Genomic DNA, 17,524 nt, shown 5'->3' on the forward strand with positions numbered 1-17,524 from the left:
TCCCAATTTAATACTAAATTCGTTTCTTCACATCTAGACAATACTTTATCTAAGTTCTGTAAACATGCATCGAAAGAATCTCCATAAACTGAAAAATCATCCATGAAAACTTCCATTATATCTTCAATGAAATCATTAAATATTGCTGTCATACAACGTTGAAATGTTGCTGGTGCATTACATAGACCAAAGGGCATTCTCCTATATGCAAATGTTCCATAAGGACATGTGAATGTTGTTTTGTCTTGGTCATCCGAGTAAATGTAAATTTGAAAGAATCCGGAATAACCGTCTAGGAAACAATAAAATGCATGACCTGCTATCCTTTCGATCATTTGATCAATGAAAGGTAGGGGAAAATGATATTTCCTAGTTGCTTTGTTGAGGTTCCGATAGTCTATACAAACCCTCCAACCGGTGGTGGTTCGCGTAGGTATTAACTCACATTCGTCATTCCTTACAACAGTTATGCCTCCCTTTTTAGGTACACAATGGATTGGACTAACCCATTCACTATCCGAGATCAGATAAATGATTCCATTGTCTAAAAGTTTAGTAATCTCATTTTTGACTACTTCTTTCATGTTCGGATTTAAGCGTCTTTGCCTATCCACTTTAGGTGGCTTATCTTCTTCTAAGTGAATTCTGTGCATTACGATATTAGGATTAATTCCTTTTAATTCTGAAAAATTTGCCATCCCATACTTCCTATCCTATTTCTAACAAATTTTTTCAATTTTTCTTCTTGATCATTTGTTAATTTGTTAGAGATAATTATAGGTAGAGAATCGCCTTCGCCTAAGAAAGCGTACCTCAAATGACTGGGTAATTCTTTAAGTTCTAATTTAGGGGGTATTACAATCGAAGGCGGAACCGGTCCATCTTCTCGAATCAAAGGCTCTGGGTCCTTATCTTCTAATTCTTCACCCATTATAGGTTCTATTATTTCGTCATTTTGAATAACGTCATTGACACATTCTTCAACTAAGTCAAGTTTCATACAAGCGAATTCCTCCATAGGATATTTCATCGCTTTGTTCATATTAAACTCAATCTTATCTTCTCCTATCCTTAAAACTACTTTCCATTCCGACACATCAACTAGAGCACGTCCTATGTTCATAAACGGTCTACCAAAAATTAGTGGACAATTAACGTCATATGCAAAATCTAATATAACAAAATCGGTAGGAAAAATAAATTTGTCGACTTTAACTAAAACATCCTCAATTATACCATATGGTCTCTTAGTGGTTTGATCCGCTAATTGCAAAACCATATTGGTACGTTTGATATCTTCTTCTAAACCTAACTTGTTAAAAATAGACAACGGCATTAAGTTTATACTTGCTCCTAAATCACAAAGACAACTTGGGAATTCAATATCTCCCAACTTACATGGAATAGTAAAACATCCGGGATCTTTGAGTTTAGTGGGCAGAGTACTTGACACTATTGAATTACAGTCCTCAGTTAGCGAAATAGATGAAATTCCTTCCCAACTAATTTTCTTCGAAATTAAATCCTTTAAGAACTTACCATAGTTAGGAATTTGCGTAATTGCATCCATAAATGTCAAGTTAATGTGCAAATTTTTAAGTTTATCCAAAAATGTTAAAAGTTGTTTGTCATAGTCCTTATTTCGGACTTTGTGCGGAAAAGGTGGTTTGGGTACAAAAGTTTTTGTACTTGAGTCAATTGGTGAACTTTTTGTGTTTGATATATCTTCTTTGGACTTTGGTAAATCAGTTCCTGGTAATGTTGCATCTTCGGGCATTTCCGGACCTAGATAATTTTTCCCTGAACGAAGAGTGATAGCCTTTACCTGCTCTTTCGGATTTTCTTCCGTATGGCTGGGAAGACTTCCCTCTTTTCGGGATGGAATTGATTTAGCAAGTTGACCAATTTGAACCTCCAAATTATGGATGCTAGATGAGTGATTTTTAATAAGCTGATCGAATTTATTTTCGATCCGTTTAAAACCATCGTCGTGATTACTTATTTTTCCACTGATAGCATCTATGAATTTGTCGATTTTAGAAGATAAAGTGCTAATCGTATCTCTTGGCTGATTTTGATAATTACTGGTACGATTTTGATTAGCACTTGCATTATTATTGTCTTTCCAGTTAAAGTTAGGATGATTCCTCCATCCAGAATTATAAGTAGTAGAATAAGGATTATTAGTTTAGTTTTTCCCTTGGACAAAATTTACTTGTTCGATCTCACTCATATTTTCATAATCCACATCTGTTTGGATTGGATTACCATTGGTATCGCACGGTGCCATAAACCTATCAATTTTGTGCGATAAAGCAGAAAATTGGGCTTGTAACATCGCGACTGGATCAAGGTTCGCTATACCTTTAACCGATGATGTGGTTGAGGTTGATGGTTTTGCCACCGGTATATGTCCACGTTCTGCGGGCCATATACTGCTGTTGATTGCTATTTCCTCCAAAAGTTCTCTTGCTTGGGCCGATGGTTTCTTCATAAATAGCCCTCCCGACATAGCATCTAATGAACCTCTAGTTGTAGGATTTAGTCCATTATAAAATGTTTGCATTAGAAGTTCAGCGGGCAATTGGTGGTGTGGGCATAAACGTTGAAGTTCTTTAAAACGTTCCCAAGTCTCATAAAGAGTCTCATTATCATTTTGAGAAAAAGATGTTAACTCTTTTATGACTCTTGCAGTTTTTGCTAAAGGAAAATATTTTGATAAAAAAGCTTGGGCTAATTGTTCCCAAGTTGCAAACGTTGCGCCTGGCATCGAAGTTAACCACTCTTTGGCTCTATCCTTCAAAGTGAAAGGAAAAGGCGAAGTTTGATTGTTTCGGCAGTCACATCTGGGATTTTAAAAGTGTCACAAATTTCAAGGAAATTTGTCAAATGGGTGTTAGGATTTTCATTAGGTAACCCGTAAAATGTTACATTATTTTGCAACATATTAAGCAATGCTGGCTTAATTTCAAATTGGTTTGCGGTGATTCTGGGTCTAACGATACTATTGGTTACACCGGCCACCCCTGGCCTAGCGTAATCCATAAGTGTTGGTGGGTCTGCCATAATATCTGGCTCGGTATTTGTCTTTGATGGAGTTTTGTTTTTGTTTTTCTTGTTTTTCTTGTTCTTTCTAATGGTTTTTTCAATTTCTGGGTCTAATGGGTTTGGTGTAATGCCTGAACTTCGAGAACTGCGCATGAACCTGAAATCGTACACGAACCGAAACTACCTTCAAAACAGAATTTGAAAAATAAATATGTTAGTAACTTAAAATTAATAAATTACAAAAATTAAAATAAGTATGTATAAACCTAGATTCGAAATAAAACACGAAAAATTTAAATTTTTGTTAAAAATTTTGGCGTTCCCCGGCAACGGCGCCAAAAACTTGTTGAGCGATTTCCGCAAGTGCACGGTATACGCTTGTAGTAATAAAAGATATCGAACCCACAGGGAACGCTTTTTAACTAAAACTTATTTTAATTCAGTTTTATTCACGTCTTTAGGTTTAACTTAAAGAAAATCGTTTAATTAATTGTATTGGTTCGGATCAATTGGGATTAGATGAGAATATTATATTGAACTTAGAGAACAATTCTGTCTTGAGATTTTGATTACAAGACAAACGCTTTCGTATTTGGAATAAATCAAAGGTATAAAACTTATTTTCATTAAGCAAAGAAAGCAACTATAACTTTGGTAAGATTATGAACATGGAATAATACAAGAATTTATGCAAGTAAATGACTTTGAACCGTAGAAATCTCTCTGGATCGGAGCAGATTTCTACCTTAATCAAATCAGTATTTTATATCCGATAAGCCGCGATCACGATCATATCATCCGTAAAAACCAATTCTTTCAAGTGTTCAACAAAGTTTCTTTGTAAATATGATTGTATAAAACGTTTTAATAAAAACACCAATTTATCATTTTGAAAATCATTTTGTCAGAACAATATCAAAATAACAACAGGAAGAATATATTGAATAAAATAAATGTATTATTAGTGAATTGTTAATCTTCACAAGTTAACAGAGAGGAAGAAACATGGATAGCATTTTGACGAAATCTTTGAGATCCGGGTTGTCAATCTTTCCTTCAAACTCCGTAGGTTTGTCAGACCCTTTTGAGCTTCAGCCGTTAGTTCTTCTCGCTGAATCTTCGGAATAGAGACCGCTAGGTCCACTACCAGAATGAAACTTGTCTCTGATCAACCTTTGAAACTAAACTAATACTACTGTGTTTATAACTAATCTAATAACAACTTGTGTACATCAAGTTTGTTTGTACAAAAATGAAATCTAACTTTCTAACTCTTTCTGAATCAGAGTTTCTTCAACATAATAACAACTCTCTAATTTCTCTAACTTTTTTCCAACATTGATTTCTGAAATGGATCACTTATTTATAGTTGGTGAAGGGTTGTAATTGAAGGGTCGTGTCCGCTGGTGAAGGGTCGCTTTTATCCAAACGAACAGACGCGTTTTTTGGATTTAAACATGTGAAAGTTGTGCAGAATTCTTCGCTGTCTCAACTGAGATTCTGAAAATCTCAGTCGCGACAGGGGGCACGGAGGAAGGCTGAAGATTTCGAATTTCCGGTGACTGGCATCAGCGTGTCGCGACTGAGATTCTGAAAATCTCAGTCGCGACAGGGGCATTCTTCCCCGTCTCTCGACTGCTTCTTGTCTCCTTGAGTCGGTCTTCTGACTAATACGTATTTTTGGCACGTAACTTAGGTTTTCCCTCGTTTTAGCTCCGTTTTAGCTCCTATTTGGATTTAACCAAATAATTAAGTACCTTGCATCAAAGAAGTATACAATGACGTAAAAGTACTCTAAATGAATATAATTAGCACGATTTCAATGTAAATTTAACGTATTTATATATGATATTTTAGGTATATTTTGGACTTAACACTTACTTTTCAAGTCAAGAATAGTAAAAGATCGAGATTCTTAATAAACTTCAATCCAACAAAAATGAGAGAGAAAATTTCAACACACCAACACTTTAAACTAAACAAAAAGTTATTAGAAATCCCTTCCTAAACTTCTATTTTCTTCTAATTATTTATTTTACCTTTTCATTTTTCTCAAAATTTTCTAACTTATTTTCAAAATTCTCAAGTTTGTATTTTTTTTTTTTAATTTTCAGGTTTCTTAAGTTTCTTTTTTAACTTTCAAAGTATTATTACTTCAAAAAAAAAAAAAGTTTCAAAGTATTAGGCTTATTTTGGCAATCAAAGTATTAGGCTTATTTATAGTGAAATTTTCATATACAATTATCAAGATTTCTTATAATTTTCAATTTTTACAATCAACGAAATAAAAAATTTCAAATTTTATGAGTTTATATTCTATTAGTAGTCATTAAAGAATTCTCATGAGTAAATTATAAAAGTTCATTAAAAAATTTAAATAAGTGCAAAAGAACAAAATATAAATTTTACCAACCTTTTAAATTTGAGACCATTTACGTGTTTTTTTATGAAAGAAAAAATTATTATTTAGAGAGAGAAAACTCAAAAATGATGATTTTGAAAAATTAAAAATGAATATCACACTAAACAACTATAATTCTTGAAAATTTTCGTTTTGATATCGTTATCAGCCAAATTTGGCAAAGTCAATAAAAAATAAAAATTTTGCAAACCTCAAAGTTTGGTTTGTAACAAAAAAACCACAGATACCGATCCGAAAAAACGTAAAATCACAAATCATTTATTTGAAATTAACCCTAAAAAAACTAGACGTCGCGGTGGCCATCTAGGTCGGACCGTGGTTAACAAAAACGGGTTGGGCAATCTCAAGAAGGCACACAACACTCTTCATAAGCCTAAAAATTGTTTTTTTTTGTGACAAACCTCAAAGTTCGGTTTGTAACAAAAAAAAACCCACAGGATTTGACCATAACGTTTTTGGTGAAGTATAAATTTAACTTTAACATACGAAATAGTATAAATTTAGCCTTAATATTTTCAAGTAAAGTCAATTTTAGACCGTGTGTACCGAAAATTTGGAAAGAGTGCTTTGACTGTTTCACATCGAACATTCCAAACATCAATTACGACTAAAATATTTAATCTATTATTAATATTATAAAAACCCTATTAAAATGTTAAAAACTAAGTCTGTCACATACAAGTTAATCATAATTTTTTTTGTCGATGTGTCTAACATGTTTATTGTGTTACTAATATAGTTACAAATAGCTAAAAAATATACGAAACTATTTCAATTTTTTGATAAACTTGTTTGAAATGTGTGGTATAACATATAAACAGTCAAACTATTTTTTTTTAATTTTTGGTAATGTAAGGCTAAAATTATGGTTGTCAAAACCGGACCGGTCAAAGAACTGGAAAAGGCAAAGAGTCAAGGGTTTGGGGTTTAACCGGGATCCAACCGGTATTCAAAAATCATGTACATATTATATTTCTATTCATATTTAATCTTATAACATAGTATAATATCAACTATATTCATAAAAGTTATACTTAGGGCTGGGCACGGATCTTAGAAAAACTGGATTGGACCGAATATCCGAGTAATAAGATCCAGAAATGGACCGAACTGTTGACTTTTTTCAAAGAACTGGACCGAACTAGACTGCTGATTTTTTTTATCAAAGAACTGGACCGAAATTATCCAGAACTTGACCAATAACCAAATTAGATTGGACTGGACCAAACTGGATTGCAAGAACTGAAGATTTTTCATGTTAAATTTATATTTTATTTGAAGTTTTATTTTTTCCTCTTTAGTGAAGTGTTGTATTTCCTATTTTTATTTAAGGTAGGTTGTATTTCATATTCTTATTTAAGGTAGGTTAGAATTATTGGGGTGATTTAAGGTAGGTTATATTTTCTATTCTTATTTAAGATATGTTAGAATTATTAGAGCGATGATTTGTTAGACCAACTGTACTTTCATTGTCATGTTTCCTATTTAAAAGAATCAGCTGGTACTAATTGATTATACAATTGGTTAATGAAATATTTCTTTTTACTTCTTCTATATTTTTCTCTCTATTCTCATTCTTTTTTCTTCCTATTTTAAAATCCTAATTCACCAGAATCCTAGTTTTGACATCATCTCCTCAATTTCCTTTCTAAAGTGAAATCTAATTATTTGCAATTTCAATTTCAGGTATTGTTTCTCCTACTATTTCTTTTGATTGTTGGTTAAATCCTAAAATTTGCATACATATGACAATCAAAATAGATCAATTAATTTGATAGTGTTTGACTTTAGTTAAATTTTGATTTCTGTTATTGAATTTTAACTCGTTAGAATCTGGTCAAGTTTTTTCTACTATTGTACTTTAATTTGTTGTTGTTTAACTTAGATATTAAAATTGTTAATCTTGAAACTAAATTACCCATTTGTTCTTTAGCAATTCGGTTCATCATTACTTTATTTAGGTTGAAATTAATATTAGGTACTGTGAACACATGTTATTTATTTTTTATTAAGAATTTTATATATTTATTATCTCGTAAATTATGTTTTTAATTTATTTTTGGTAAAAGCATATGTATTTTATTATTTAACTCGTCAAATAACTGTACTGGATCGGAACCCAATCCCCGAATCTCCGCATTGGACCGGACCAGAATTTTCAATCTAATCCTGGAGATTCATTTTTAGGAATCTCTGAAGTTCAATCCAATCCTAGAGATTCTTGAATCTCTGAACTGGACCGAACTGTGCCTATCCCTAATATAATAATATTTATTTAATATCAAACATGATATCAAATTAATAAATTTAATATAACAAATAAATATAAAAATTAAGAAAATATTTACTTTTAAAATTAATAGTGATTATTTTTATTAATAACTAACATATAAATATGTTAATAGGATATGTATTTTATAATTCAGCTTAAATTTAAATTTATTAGATTTTTAAAATTTATTTTTATATATTTAAAATTTAAATGCTAATTAAAATTTATTAATATTGAAAACATATAATAATTTTTTTAATGATATTTATCTAAATAGAAAAAATAATACTAAATCATATTTTAATTATTTAACTTATAACATTATTATTTATTCTTAAATAGTTAATAAGAGACATAAGTGAATAATTCGAAAAAAAAACAGACATAAGTGAAATGATGATGCTGTGAATCTCCACCTTAGGATTCTAATAAGCTTAAATCTAACGGTGAATGAGCAAATTCTACATGCTCATTAAGGTGCATGTGGTCAAGACTGGTAGAGTCTATAAGCCAAATGTACAAGGTTTGAACCTTACATTTGTCAAAATTTATATATATATATTTTTTTAAGTAAACATGTCTAAAAGAAAACCGGACGGTTCTGGTTGGACCGGCCGCACTGATCCAGGTTTGATGACCTTGGATAAAATTGATTTTGCTTTAAAATATTAGAATTAAATTCGCATCATTTTATACGTTATGACTAAATTTCTACTTCTTTAAAAATATTAGGGTAAAATTTGATTCTTATCCCTTATTAGAGATGTCAACGAGTAGGGTACGTGCGGGTAATGTCAATCCCAAACCCTAACATGTTTATTTTTTAATTATCCGTACCCTTCTCATTACCCTAACATGTATATTTCTTATAGCCCATACCTGTCCTATTTAATTTGCGGATACCCACGGGTACCCTTACCCGTTAAGAATCAATAAATACAACAAAAAATATTACAATTTAACAAAGTATAAATTTAATAAATAATCCATTTAATAAAAATTGAAGAGATTAGACTTTAATAATTAAGAATAAAGTAGTTTAGTCAACGGTTGGAGAACAAAAAGTTGAGATTCAAATCTCACATTTTATATTTAAAAAAACAATAATATTTTTATTTTTTTTAATTATCCGTACCCCTCTCATTACCTTAACATATATACTTTTTGCATTTCATACCCGTCCCATTTAATTTGCGGATACCCACGGGTACCCTTACCCGTTGAGAATCAATAAATACAACAAAAAATATTACAATTTAACAAAGTATAAATTTAATAAATCACCCATTTAAAAATTGAAGAAATTAGACTTTAATAATTAAGAATAAAGTAATTTAGTGGTATGTTCAACGGTTGGAGAATAAAAGGTTGAGATTCAAATCTCACATCTTATATCTAAGAAAACAATAATATTCTCTAAGGTATTTCTATATCGTCCCATTACCTTAACAGAAAATGGTTTTGATTCTATATCCACCCCATATATACAGATACGAATAGTCTTATTAAGGTGGATAGTGTCGGGTATCCACGAGTACAATAGCGGTTGGCATCCCTATCCCTTATTATTGTTCTTCTTTATATATATATGGGTTAAGGTGCAAAAATACCCCTAACGTTTTGGGTCAGGAGTAATTTTACCCTTAACATCTAAAATGATGCAATTTTACCCCTAACGTTGGAAGCTAAGAGCAATTTTACCCCTAACGTTGATAAATTGGGTCAATTTGAGACACTATTATAAAACACAGATATTTTTGTTCATTATTCTGCACCAATTGCATAATAATTCGTTCTAAAAAAAGGATTTCATGTTTTTTATAATTTAATAATAGAATTTGAGATTAATATTAATAAATTCGGTGGATTTTTTGAATTTTTTTGTCTAATCCGTACAAAAAGACAGTATATTTTTTTATTTTTTTCATATCCCAACGAATGTTTATGATTTGTTAGTGATAAAATGACATATGTATGAAGTGTAGATAACAAGATTCATGACCGAGAAGACAGTTTGATGAATTATTTCTCAAATTGCCCCAGTTTATTAATGTTAGGGGTAAAATTGCTCCTGGGATTTTTTTACACCTTAACCCTATATATATATATATATATATATATATATATATATATATAATTAAAAGAAAAAATCCACACTCATTTGCGTGCTTGCCCTTTTTTGAATTTGGAAATACAATGACCGATCTGCAGGATCCTCTTGAAGGCTATAGTGGATTGTCTCTCTTCCCTCGAACATTCGCCTCTCTTCCTAATTCTTCTCATGCTCAAGTTTCCGACGATCCTCATTCTATCCACAATTTCCTCATGTCTCTGGTAATGCTCCCCTTTTGCTTTTTTTTTTTTTTTTTGCTTTCAGGGGCGGTGGAAGATATGCTGTGTTTTTTGTGTTGATTCTTTTCGAATTCTTGTAGTTTTTTTTAAGCTATGCTGAATTTTAGGTCAGTTTGATTACAGCCTGACTGAACATTGGGAGTTAGATCTTTGTTGATTAGTCAAACTGTACTTTTTGTTTCATTGCTGTATTAGGTTTTCTTTTTCTTGTTCATTTCTTGAGGGCCGATTTCAGTACCGAAGGAGTATAGTTTCATTTGATTCCAGCTAAAAATTAAGTAAAATACTGTAAGTTCATTAGTTCGAACTCTAACTTTATCTGCCGCTTGCTATTGCTCGATTGTCATTTGAGAATTCGCAATACATGTCTGTGGTGAGGTTTCTCCAACAACGTACTCTCAGTCAGAACTTAATTTGAGCTCATAGTTTTTGCTTGGCTTGATTGCTGAGCAAAAGTGCTGAATTAAGATTATCAGACTATTCATTTTCACTCCATTTGCAACATAATGCACTTGGCCAGTTCTCCATTTTGCGTAGTTCAATTATTTCTCCTTTTCAAATTACTTTTCCCCATACTTTATTCAGTTATTAACTTCATGCTTCTTTAATTTCAGCCCGTACAAAATCCTGATAAGCTTATAGAGCAGGCAAAAACCATTTTGGACGGCACTACAGAAGTTCCAAATGTTAGAATGATCAGTGATGCTACCTCAGAAGAAAAGAATGAAGTTATTGGTGATATGGCTGTGCAATATCCTCGAGGACAAAGGCCTGGGTTACAGCGTAAGCGTGCTCGATTTTCTTTACTTCCTAGTATAAGGTAAGAAGCCTGTTTGCTTGTTAAAATATCAAATAGAAAATCAATGCCATGGTGTTACCTGTTAATTAGCTAAACATGTTATCTTCACTTGACAGTCAACCGACTGTGAACTTGGATGCAACTTTGGATTTTGATAAGGACCCAGAGGAATTCTTCTTGGCTTTTGAAAGGCTTCAAAGTGAGTTACAGACTTACACTTTTGTTATCTTTAAGAATCTTCCTGCAACCATTTTCTGTCTCTTACGGAAGGCCTAATCTGTTGTGATTTTGTTTAGATGCTAAGAAAGAAATAGCCAAACAGACAGGTGGCACTTTTACAGGTTTTGACCATTACAATGTATTCAAGGTTCCTCAGTCTCAACGACCAGGAATTCCAGGGTATGCAAATTGTTTGTTATGGTGTATTTCCTGGTCTTATATCATACTGAAGTAGCAATATTTCTTTCAAGTTTATTGTATTTTCTATTTTTTTTTATCTTCCTAATAGCATATTTTTTCACTTGACAGGAGATCAAAGAAGGCAAAATATAAACATCTTTATTCAGACATTCCCTCCCAAAAAACTTGCGAAGGGGACATTCCCTTTAGCTGTGGCTTACAACAAGAAACAGCACAATCAGATGTTGCATCCTTACAAATAGAACCAGACAGTGTGGAATCACAACAATTGGAATCAACAAATGTTGTGTCACAACAAACAGAATCAACAACTGTTGCAACAGAGGAACAGGACATGACTGGTAAGTGGATGCTGATTCAGGAACATTGATAAGCAACTGATTCCCTCCCTTACTTTTTGGATCTGAATTACTGGGACACGTGATTTTTTTCATATAGGTTCTTCAACAGTCAAGGCTGAGAAGACGGTTAATCAACTTATTGATGAATTGCTGGCTGATGGATATGGAGAACTAGAGGGCGATAGAGCTATCAATCTGTTAGAGGAGCGTTTGCAGATCAAACCTCTCCACATGGAGAAGTTAAATCTTCCTGAAATGCCGGATGTTCTGAAGATTGATTTTAAGGTTTCTGGAGTAAACCCGCCAAAGTCTAGGCATATATTATCGGACATAAACAATTTGTTGGAAGGGACAAGGAATAGCACACCAGTGAAGCTGAAGAATGTGGAGACCTCGGTTCCTAATTTTGGCTCACCAACTCCACCCAAAAGTCCTCTGGCTTCATTAACTTTATTGAAGAAACATATATTTCAGTCAAATCCTTCAAGAGATCCATTTGCTGATATAGGTATCGATCAATCTCCAGCAAGAAATCTTTCTCCTGTTGAGAACATTAACAAATGTTCTGATCCAGTTGGTTCACAAAAGGCTCTGTGCATTCCTGACAAGTTGAAGTCTAAAACCAATGAAGATGATGTTCCAGTTGATGATAGGAGTTCAACTGAGGTGGCGATTGAAGGTTCTACCAGTTCTTTTGAGAAACATGCGAATGCAAATTTGACCAGTCTTGGTTCTGGAAGTGATATCGATATTAGGGAATCTGGTTCTGAGTTGGAGGGTAATAATGTTGGTATAGGTAATGAGTCCTTAAATGAGAACTCAAGTCAGGCTGATGCTCATGTAGATCATCACAAAAATGAAGTTGATGATTTGGAGGACATAGTGAGTCTTTTTTTACTTTAAATTTTATGTTATTTAAGATCTTTCTTATAGCATGTTACACTGTGAGGTTCTGCAACAATATAGGTAGAAGATGTGATGCAGGGGGCTGAGGGTTCTGCAGAGCCCAACCAAAATACAGATTACTCTCGAATGGAAACATCAAAGAGCAACCAAAATAGACTCGGTACGACAATCATTTCTATGTTTTACTTATTAATAAATACTTATTGAATATGATTTGTAGAAAATGAAATAGAGGTATGAGTTTCTATCTCATGTGTGCATGTAGTACTGGATGAAGTGATTTTACACTGAGAGATCAACATCCTCTCTGTCCCTTTTTCTACTTGTCATTTGACCTTATTTTATGCTGTTTCCATTGCTTTGTTTCAAACAGATCCTGCAACAGTCGAGGACCTACCGGTGGATGAATCTGCTGAATGCATGAACAGTGCTTCATTTCAAACCCAAGACACTTCTCTAGAACAAACACAAGCTACCTCTTCGACACTGCAGACTGAGGTCTAAATATTTTTCTTCTTGTTCTGTTAGATTTAGTATCGTCGATCTGTTCATTTAACAATCATCGTTACATATTAATTTGCTGGCATCTAATAAATATAGGAATCATGCTTATTACCATTACTATAAGGTAATTGCTGTCAATTCTTCAAATATCTTTTCCTCAACTATTTCTACTTCTTAGTACCATTTTGTTTAAATTTTCATTGCAATGGCGCATTGTGGTAAAAACTCCATTGTCTTTCTCTGTGGAATGTCCTTATGTAATGAAATAGTGATCCGTGATGATTTCTAGGTTAAACACTAAAAGAACTTCATAATGCAAGCTTGTGGAACAGTTATACTAGATGATTGTATTGCCAGTTTATTAACAGCTACAAAACAGGAGGTTTATAATTGCATTATCTTATGATGCTCCTCTATGGGTTGTGCTACTCCTAATTTAATGGCCAAGCAGCTGATCGTCATTAACTCATATTGATTGTTTCATAACTAGCATGCATCAATGATAACGTGATTAAAGTCTCCACCATCTTATTTGTTGCATTACATGTTCAAACCTGAGTGAATTGTAATGTTTAATGAATTTAAAATATGTTATTGGATCATAATACTTTCTGGCTTTCCAGCTAAATGAAATGAAAGGATAGTAATTTGTCGTTTTAAATGACTGAACTACCATGCATATAAATGTTGTGTCACTTGTGGAAAGATTAAACGGAAGAGTCATCTTTTGGTGGTGATTCATTGCCATAAGCATCCTTTGTCCTGTGACTATTAAATTTTGGAAATCTTTTGTGTTCTCTTTTATTTTTATGGTGGTATATGGTTATATGTGAACTTTGTTTGCCATTGTCTTGTATGCAAACAGCAAATGAAGGAAACTTGTGTGCAATCAACGAATGAGCTTACAAAAGGAGAATCACGTCCTCGCAAAGAACGCAAGAACAAAAATCTCTCTAGGAGGCAAAGCCTTGCAGGTTAGCTGTTTCTGTAATCCATTCTTAATTTTCTCCCACCATTTCTGAAGCAAGTGGTATTTTGCTCAATACTTCACTCCTGTTTAAATAGGCTTTGGTATATCATGGGAAGCTGGTGTAAGACGAAGCACCAGGATTAGATCTAGACCCTTGGAGTTTTGGAGAGGAGAGAGATTTCTGTATGGGCGAATTCATGAGAGTAAGTTATTTCTTCTATTTAGCTTTGTTTTGGTATTAATTTTGGGAATCAGATGAAACTTGTACCTGTTGCAGGTTTGGCCACTGTTATTGGGATAAAGTACGAGTCCCCTGGAAAAGAAAATGGGGGACGGACAATGAAGGTGAAATCCTTTGTTTCTAAGGCACACAAGCATCTGGTTGATCAAGCTGCTCTTTGTTGAGATGGTTAAACTAACTAGACTTTACATTGATTAGTCCGCATATGCATATTCAGTGTGTGTAAATCTGCTTTGATGCGAATGTTAGAGATGTGGGGGTGTTAAAAGATAGTTTCTTTCATACCCATTGTTTATTTGGCTATTAGTATTAAGGTTCACAAACGAGTTTGGTTTTCATGTTTCCACCTCGAAGCAGAAAGCCTGAACAAGATTTTCCGTATTTTAAATCTAATTTCATCAAATATGGAATTTCTACACCATCCTCCTGCCTTTTCCAGATTTGCACCTGATTTATTGTAGAGTTACTCATTGCATTGAAGGTCACTTGAATTTACTCCATAAGTTGTCGTAGTGATTGGATCAGCATCCTTTTGGGCTTCGGTAGGAGCTTCAAATTTTGGAAGAAAATTTGCTGTTCCAATTTTTACATGTTTTCCATTCAATTTCTAACAGGTGCCATTATTATTTTACTTTAATCCATTCAATATAATTATTTTTTTTGTGATATGTTCAATGGTATTTCCAGGGGCGGAACCAAGGGGGGTTAGGGGGCTCGAGCTCCGGCAGGCGGCCGGAGAATTGAGAAATTTCTTTTTTTAGTAATGGTGTCTGGTAATATTTTGAAGAGAATTATATTGGCTCTATTTAGTATTATTTCAATGTTTAAAGGTAGATGAGATGGTTAAGGATGCTTACTTCTATTTAATAGGTCCTATGTTTGACTCCCTTCAACCTCATTTTCTTTTAAAAAATTTTTATTTTATTTTTCAATAATTATAAAAACATGTTACCGTTATTTTTTTTTTGGTAGGAAAGGAAAGAAAAAAAACAAACAAACAAAACAACTCAACCCGGGATCAGCCTAGGAAAACTGACCCCCACCACATCCTCCAAGATCAAAGAAGAAATGAAGCCCGGTGGAGAAGAAAAGGTAGAAAGACCCAACAAACCAGAGTGCCCTTCCATTGCAAGACGATCCGCGACGCGGTTCTGCTCCCTATAAATATGAACAAACTTAATAGACTCAAAGGAGGACCCAATCCTTTTAATGCCTTTAATAATATTCAAGCTATTTCGGCAAACAGACTTGCCCTCAGAAATCATTTTAACCGCTTCTTGGTTATTTGACTCAACCAGAAGCTTCTTCACCCCTAGATCCTTAGCCAGCTTCAGGCCAGAGAGAATCCCCCAAAGCTCTGCAGAAAAGGAAGAACCAATACCCAAATTCTGAGAGAAGCCAGAAACCCACCTGCCTCCATCGTCTCTAAGGACCCCTCCTGCAGCAATTCTCCCATCTTTCAGACAAGAACCATCAGTGTTGAGCTTAACCACACCTTCACTCGGCCTACACCAGCCTAAAAGATTGACCTCCTTCCTCTGAACCACCCTAGCTAAGGGGTCCTCACCAAAACTCTCAACCCAGGTACTAATCTTCTTAGAAAAGAAATCAAGGACATTTGGCATAGAAACCACTCCTCCTCCAAAGATCTCCTCGTTCCGCCACCTCCAAATATGATGGCACACCGCTACAAAAAGAAGAACACCTTGATTCCCAGGCAGAAGAATCCCATTAATACCATCAACAAACCAATTATTTTCAGAATGGGCTAAAAAGGAAGGAAGCACATCCCTAGGGAGAATTCTTCTCCAAACCTCTAAACTTTTCTCACAATCACTGAGAGCATGGCACAACGTCTCCTCAAACCCTCTGCATCTGCCACAGGCTCCAGAATCCACCAGGTGCCTCTTTTTTCTATCCGAGTTAGTAAGCAACCTATTCCTAGCCCCAAGCCACAGGAAGCTCCTAATGCGGTATGGTACTTTCAAGCCCCAAATCGTCTTCCACACCCCTGGGGAAGAAGAATCCAAACCCTGATAGAATGCCTGAAAAATAGATTTACACGAATAGGCCCCATTGTTTGTCAGCGCCCAACAGTAACTATCCCGATCCTCAATTTGATTACTAATGTGAACCCCTCTAATAGAAAGGAGCGATTCCAGACTGAGGTATGAATAAAAATTTATCCCAAATCTACTCACCCTCAGAATCCACAACATCAGCAATCCTCTAGTCCTGAACGTCCAACGGAGGCAAGGAAGTACAAACCTCCAATAAAGGCTTCTTACCTACCCAAATATCCTTCCAGAAACTGATGGACCTGCCATTACCCACATTCCACCCAATCCCAGAACAAAATTCAGCAAACACAACACTAATGCCTTTCCAAAGAAAGGAACAATTAACCACTCTCTCCTTAGGCCCCCCCAACACCTTATCCTTCCGGTACTTCCCGCATAAGAGCTGACCCAAAGAGCTGTAGGACACTGCCACATTCGCCACAGGAGTTTCATTAATAAGACTTTATTATTATCTTTAGCTTTCCTAATGCCCAGACCTCCTGAATCTTTAGGCTGACAAACCTCACTCCAAGGCACAAGATGGATCTTTCTCCCCTCCTCAGCTTCCCCCCACAGGAACCTACAGTTAATTTTATCAAGATCTTTAAGCACAGGATCCAGAAGATGACAAGCCTGCATAATGTGATTGGGAGTCGCACAATTAACAGATTGAATTAATGTAAGACGGCCAGCGAGAGAGAGAGTCTTGGCTTTCCACGTGGCACACTTTATATTAGCTTTATCTAAAGTATCTTTAAAAGACACCTTAGACACTCTCTCACTGTGGAGGGGAATACCCAGATACTTCCCTAGGGAGCCAGTCAAAGGAATACCCGACAGATCACTTAACCTTTTACAGACTCTCTGGTTCATATTTTTAGAGCACATCATCCTAGACTTCTGGACATTAAGCTTCTGCCCAGAGGCCGAACAGAAACAATCAAGAATATCCATAATAACACTCAACTGCTCCTCATTACCTTCCAAGAAGATTAGGACATCATCTGCAAAGAATAAGTGAGTAACCTGGGGACAGAAACTATTGATAGCCACTGGGTGGAAATTCCCATTATCAATAGCATCTTGAATCAGATGAGACAACCTCTCCATAGCAATAACGAAAAGGAAGGGACTCATTGGGTCATCCTGACGGATACCCCGGCCCGGAGAGAATTCCTCCGACATATCA

The 17,524-nt window shown here is 34.4% G+C and overlaps 1 protein-coding gene and 1 non-coding gene across 2 annotated transcripts; both read left to right on the top strand.

Moving 5' to 3' along the window:
• Positions 1-2,582: 2,582 nt before the first annotated feature.
• LOC136225172 (small nucleolar RNA R71) lies at positions 2,583-2,689 on the top strand. Its single transcript, XR_010686902.1, has one exon. It is a non-coding gene; the product is annotated as a small nucleolar RNA R71 (small nucleolar RNA).
• Positions 2,690-9,892: 7,203 nt separating this feature from the next.
• On the top strand, positions 9,893-14,696 carry LOC136223306 (centromere protein C). Its single transcript, XM_066011240.1, has 11 exons — positions 9,893-10,076; positions 10,709-10,914; positions 11,010-11,092; positions 11,190-11,292; positions 11,422-11,654; positions 11,752-12,536; positions 12,621-12,720; positions 12,934-13,058; positions 13,930-14,038; positions 14,130-14,237; positions 14,312-14,696. The coding sequence occupies exons 1-11, from the start codon at positions 9,939-9,941 to the stop codon at positions 14,437-14,439; spliced, it is 2,118 nt and encodes a 705-aa protein (XP_065867312.1). The 5' UTR covers positions 9,893-9,938; the 3' UTR covers positions 14,440-14,696.
• The last annotated feature ends 2,828 nt before the right edge of the window (positions 14,697-17,524 follow it).

Source organism: Euphorbia lathyris, chromosome 3 (genome assembly GCF_963576675.1).
Source record: "Euphorbia lathyris chromosome 3, ddEupLath1.1, whole genome shotgun sequence".
Classification (NCBI taxonomy): domain Eukaryota; kingdom Viridiplantae; phylum Streptophyta; class Magnoliopsida; order Malpighiales; family Euphorbiaceae; genus Euphorbia; species Euphorbia lathyris.

What these genes read in the sequence shown, in the direction of transcription:
- LOC136223306 (XM_066011240.1), top strand. Translation starts at nt 9,939, where the DNA reads ATGACCGATCTGCAGGATCCTCTTGAAGGCTATAGTGGATTGTCTCTC. An exon ending in TCTTTACTTCCTAGTATAAG is followed by an intron (nt 10,915 to 11,009) that starts GTAAGAAGCCTG and finishes TTCACTTGACAG; the next exon opens with TCAACCGACTGTGAACTTGG. An exon ending in TAGGAGGCAAAGCCTTGCAG is followed by an intron (nt 14,039 to 14,129) that starts GTTAGCTGTTTC and finishes CTGTTTAAATAG; the next exon opens with GCTTTGGTATATCATGGGAA.